The following is a 5,804-nucleotide window of genomic DNA, read 5'->3' on the forward strand; positions in this document are numbered from 1 at the left end:
GTCCAACAGTGGCAGCTTGGCAGTGCTGGGGCTTGAACCGCCGACCTTCCGATCAGTGACCCAGAGCCTTAGCCACCACTTCCCCATATACCATGTAAAAATGACTTCCATATGCTATGTCATACATAAGTAATATAACACTTCAGGATATGTTGCTATTCGAAAATAATCACTGCTAAATACATAATAAATTGTCTTTGAACGAGTGTGTGATGATTTAGACTGCTTCCTTTACTTGTTTGCTACATCACCCAGGTATCACCGGTGTAAGACTCTCCATAAACACCAAATTATTACAGAGTACTAACCTGTAGATGACTGAGATTGGACACGTGGGTCCCACAACACATATTGGCATCTACTCCCTCAATATCAATGATCCTGATTGGTCCAGCATGATCATCAGGAAGCCCTCTGCTCCTTGCCTGTGTACAAACACACTTCAGTGCTTAATCAGTTCTACCCAGAGTAGGTCTGACAAAGAAAGACCCATCTATATCCTGTTTCACTCTTTGCCATATTACATGTTTGATTCAAAGCACACAGTCTGAACTTTTACCCAGGAGAGACAGTACACACACCTTCTCAACATCAGGGTCATCTATAGAGAGGAGGTGCACATTGACTGGGACATGAGCACGGATCCTGTCATTGACCGCATCCTCCAATGCCTCCATCTCTCCCGGCTTCACAGAGGCCGCATCCAGCTCGATACTGCTGCGCTGACGGCCCAACTCCCTGCAGCACAATGCAAGCTTTAACACACACATATATAGACTCTCATGACATCTCATGGCTTTCAGGTGCATGAAAATAAATACTTTATTGCTGTTCAAATTTCAATGAAAATAAAATGGGTTTGCAATACTTTTGAAAATGTTACATGTCACATTCTGAAGAGTAGAATCAATACTCATACCATGAGGTAGTTTTATATCCAAACATTGTGTCCGCCAAAGCAGTGATCAGATGTTGGGCTGTGGAAAGAATACATGGCATTACTAAAGGAACAAACCATAGTGGCTAATAATTTTTAACACATTTTATACCACAGCTCTATTGAAATTCTCCGATCAGAATGTATTGATTAATTAATCTATAATTTATAACAGCAACTCTGAGAGTAGATCTAGACTTGTATGGTGAACAGTATGCATAAATGGGTTAACAATGTGTATAATTATTGTTATTTTTAGGTTTTCTCTGAGGAGACATTTATACGTTTTTGCAAGAGTCTCCAGTGCTAGATTTTTGTAAAAGTCAGGGGTAAGTTATAACTTAGGGTTAGGGATTTTCCATCACAGGAAAGGCTTCAGGACTTTGCACTTTTGTGGTTTCTCTGAACCTAGACACAATGTATTTATTTTTTGTCTTATTAACTTCAAGATATAGAAATGCTGCTTCGAAATGGGATGCATCACACCACCATGATGGCGATTATTTTTCTATAACAGCACGTGCTGTCATTATTTTTTTTTTTTACATATTGCAGTATTATGTAATTGCAATATTGTAATATAACTTTGTACACTGGACTGGAATTTATTGTTGTATGCATCATTTGCCAGTTTTGCACTATAATATAAATGCATGGCTAATTACCAGCAGTAAAATGTGTGTGTGTGTGTGTGTGCTGCATGTGCACCTGAATGCTGCTGCATGTGATCAAACCTACGCTCCCAGTCCACCTTGAGCCGAACCTCACGGCCTTCTTCTAAAGCTGAGCTGGTGAAGTGCACTGCCTCTGTTCCCTGTCTCAACACTCGCACCACAGCCAGATCCTCGATGAGTCCATGGTCATCAGGCTGTGTCCCAAATTCATACATAAAAACACACATCACACTGTTACATACATATAAACTCCTGAACAAAACATGTCATTTACTCTACGCTTATTCTACATATGGAATAAAACACTTTGGAGAGTTTTAAATTTGGGGTGATTATAGTAACTCTGATGCACATTAGGCCACATAACACCATTCCAGATTCGATTATTTCCCTATAAAGGTACATCCCAACATGTTTTAATCATCTTATACCACAACAACTTGTAAGCGCCCTGAAGACTTTATCATGTCAGAAAACTTTATGTCTAACTGTTACAGAGTACTGACACAGGAGACCCCTTCCTTCCAAAAATACCAAATCATCTCCTCACTTCATTCTATCAACAACTACTCACATTTTTAAGACATTTTATTTGCAGCATTCACTTTACAAGTCCCTGTGAATTACTGCCACTTTACAAATCATAACATATTAGGACAGCGCATTAATATAAACCTGTGATTTGCCTTGGAGCTGAAACTACAGGGTGTCCCAAAAGTCTCCATACATAGGGGAAAGTAACACTTTTTAGCAAATTGTTATACTTAGTTAATATTATATTTTTGTCAGATATCCTTTAAAAAACGTGCTGAAATCATTCTCATGGCTGGAGTGGGAAGCTGTTGCAAATTGCGATGGCCTTCAACATGGCAAGTACATGACACACAACAGTGTTGCCAAACTGGGAGCCAAAGTTGGGAGAGACGACTCCATGCGGGTTTACAAAGAACTGGCAATCATGTAGAGAATGTTTTGAAAAAAAAGTTACATTTGACTAAAAAGTGTTAATTTCCCCTATGTAGGTAGACTTTGGGGACACCCTCTACTGTCAGAGCTGTTATAGAAAATGACCAATCAGATCTATTTGAGAATTCAACAGTGCTGTGGTGCATCCTTTATTAAATGTGTCTTACATGCTTAGTTTAAAAAATGTCACTGCAGCAGATTTGCTAACTTGGACTTAATATTAAACATGAGACAGGCAAGTGTCTGTCTATTGTGTCATAAAATGTAACACCGGATACACCAGATACAGTGGTGCATGGAAGTTTGTGAACCCTTTAGAATTTTCTACATATCTGCATAAAATATGACCCAAAATCATCAAATTTTCACTCAAGTCCTAAAAATAGACAAAGAGAACTCAATTAAATAAATGCGACAAAAATATTATACGTGGTCATTTATTTATTGAGGAAACTGATGCAATATTACACATCTGTGAGTGTCAAAAGTATGTGAACCGCTAGGATTCGATAATTTGAACGTGAAATTAGAGTCAGGTGTTTTCAATCCATGTGTGAACACAGAGCCCTGACCTCAACCCCACTGAACACCTTTGGGATGAACTGGAACTCTAACAGTGTGCCTGAACAAACTAATGCTCTTGTGGTTGAATGATCACAACTCCCCACAGCCACACTCCAAAATCAAATGTAATGCCTTCCCAGAAAGTGGACGTTATAATAACAGCAAAGGAGGACTAAATCTGACCATATAAAGTCAGATTCACAACCTCACTATCCCTACTTTTTTGTGTAAATAAACATTAATGGTCACCTGTCCGCCTCCCTCGGGGAACAGAATTGTGTCTTTTAGTATCACATTAAAGCCCTTCACTTTTTCTTTCTTGCCGTTGTTGCTATCCAGTTTCAGTTCGGCAGGCGAACAGGACACCACCGACGTGACAAACTGCAAAAAGTAACAGAGGCATGGAGTTACCACACACACAGAGAGAGAGAGAGAGAGAGAGAGAGAGAGTTAGCCGCTTAGCATGTAGTGTGTGAGGAAGTTTATTTCATTAACAGTTAATATCTACAGTAATTGATATTTAACCTTAAGATGTATTACATATATACAATCCGGTTGATTTACATACTTCTTTCATATAACTATCCCTCTGACACTGAAAAGCCATGTTACACAGTGGAAACGAAGCCGGAAAAAAATTCAGCGTTACGACAGGGTACAGAGTCAATATGGCGCTGAGAGCAATTTTTCAAAATAAAAGTTCCAATCTTAACACAGTTATGTAGGTACACCAGAGACTGTAAACATGGGGAGAACGGGTGGACGTCGAACAGTCAGTGAAGCTAAAATGTTTGAGGCCCACTAATGGTTCACCGCGGTACAATTTTTTAACACCGCCTATTCCCGAAAGTTCCCTAAAGTATTGGCTGTAACATACATTTTGTGTTTCGCAAAGTTTTCTGCTTCAGTTGTTGTGGTGTTAATTCACATTGTTTCTAGATAATTGTGCTGAGTGATCAGATGCATTTTAAATAATTGCAAAAAGCTTCATTGGCCATAAAAAAGAAAAGAAAAAAAAAGAACTTTGGCACAAAACCCCAAAGTTCACTGTGTTTTGGCCGTGGCACAAAATGACCAGCAAACATAATTTCACTAATCATAGCATCAGCACATGGGAAAGTGTCAAGGAGTACTACTCTGGTGAAATCACTATCATTCTGATTGGATTATGAGAGCAGACTGATTGCTATAAAAGGAGGTAAGAAGTACTTCCACTCATTATTTTCTTCTGTTAGCAATGGTTACCTCCAAAAAGATGTGCAGCCATCATCGCTTTGCATCAAAATAGCCTCACATGCAAGGAAATTTCTGCAAAGAATATTGCCCCTGAAAGAACCATTTATCAGATCATCAAGAACTTCAAAGAGAGGGGTTCAACTGGAGTGAAGAAGGCATCAGCACATCCCAAAGTAACCAGCAAGCACCAGGACCGTCTCCTCCTGAGGAGTCAGCTATGAAATCATGTCAATACCAGTGCAGAGCTTTCTCAATATTGGCAACAGGTGCGTGTGAGTGCATCTGCACGCACAGTGAGGCGAAGACTTTTGGACAATGGCCAGGTGTCAACAAGGGCAGCACAGAAGCCACTTCTCTCCAAGAAAAATATCAAGGACAGACTGACATTCTGCAGGAAGTACAAAGATTGGGCAGCAGAAGACTGGTGCAAAGTTATTTTCTCTGATTAAGCCCCCTTCCAACTATTTGGGACATCTGGAAAGTCGATTGTCTGGAGAAGAAAAGGTGAACGCTACCATAAGTCCCGTGTCGTGCCGACAGTGAAGCATCCTGAGACCATCCATGTGTAGGAGTTGCTTTTTATCCAAGGGAGTGGGCTCTCTCACACTTCTGCCCCAAAACACTGCCAGGAATAAAACATGGTATCAAAATGTCCTGCAAGAGCAACTTCTCCCAAAAATCCAGGAGCAATTTGGTGATAATCTGTGCATTTTCCTGCATGATGGAGCACAATGTCACAAGGCAAGAGTGATAATGAAGTGGCTCAGAAATCATTACATTGAAGTTTTGGATCCATGGCCAGGCAACTCCCCGGATCTTAATCCCATAGAGAACCTGTGGTCAATATTCAAAAAGAGAGTGGACAAGCTGAAGCCCACAAATTCTGATTAACTCCGAGCAGTAATAAGGCAAGAATGGCTCACCATCAGTCAGGATTTGGCCCAGAAGCTGATGTCCAGCAAGCCAGAGTGAATTGCAGAGGTTATGAAGAACAAGGGTCAACACTGTAAATATTGACTCTTTGCATATATTGAATGTTTTTTTGCCAATAAAAGCCTTTAAAACTTATGAAATGTTTATCATTGTTTTCCAGTATACCATTCCACATGAAAGATGTGAAAACACTATCTATAAATACTGAAGCAGCAAACTTTGCAAAACACAAAATTTATGTCACTGCCAATACTTTTGGGCACGGCTGTAAGTAAAGGAAGAAGAAGTCAACCTTAAAAGATCAGTCTTTTTTTTTTTTTTTTTGTAGATTAGACCGCTAATAATTAGTGGGGTTCAACATTTAATTTTTTTTTCTCCTGCCCATTATGTACTGTATCCTGTAAAATGTATACAAGATGAGCGACAGCCAGCTCAAACAAACATGAACAAGCATCCAGGACCAGAAATCAGTTTTCCAAACAGGTATTATTAGC

The 5,804-nt window shown here is 39.7% G+C and overlaps 1 protein-coding gene across 1 annotated transcript in view; it reads right to left on the reverse strand.

The window, feature by feature from the left end:
• Positions 1-3,829, reverse strand: part of aarsd1 (alanyl-tRNA synthetase domain containing 1) — a 13,456-nt gene extending 9,627 nt beyond the window's left edge. Inside the window, exons 1-6 of the mRNA XM_017484404.3 lie at positions 3,710-3,829; positions 3,391-3,522; positions 1,646-1,805; positions 920-977; positions 582-738; positions 309-425 (exon numbers count right to left, since the gene is read on the reverse strand). Coding sequence (XP_017339893.1) covers positions 309-425; positions 582-738; positions 920-977; positions 1,646-1,805; positions 3,391-3,522; positions 3,710-3,748 — 663 coding nt within the window. The 5' untranslated portion in view covers positions 3,749-3,829. The remainder of the gene's footprint in view (positions 1-308; positions 426-581; positions 739-919; positions 978-1,645; positions 1,806-3,390; positions 3,523-3,709) is intronic.
• Between the last annotated feature and the right edge of the window lie 1,975 nt (positions 3,830-5,804).

Source organism: Ictalurus punctatus, chromosome 13 (assembly GCF_001660625.3).
Source record: "Ictalurus punctatus breed USDA103 chromosome 13, Coco_2.0, whole genome shotgun sequence".
Lineage (NCBI taxonomy): Eukaryota > Metazoa > Chordata > Actinopteri > Siluriformes > Ictaluridae > Ictalurus > Ictalurus punctatus.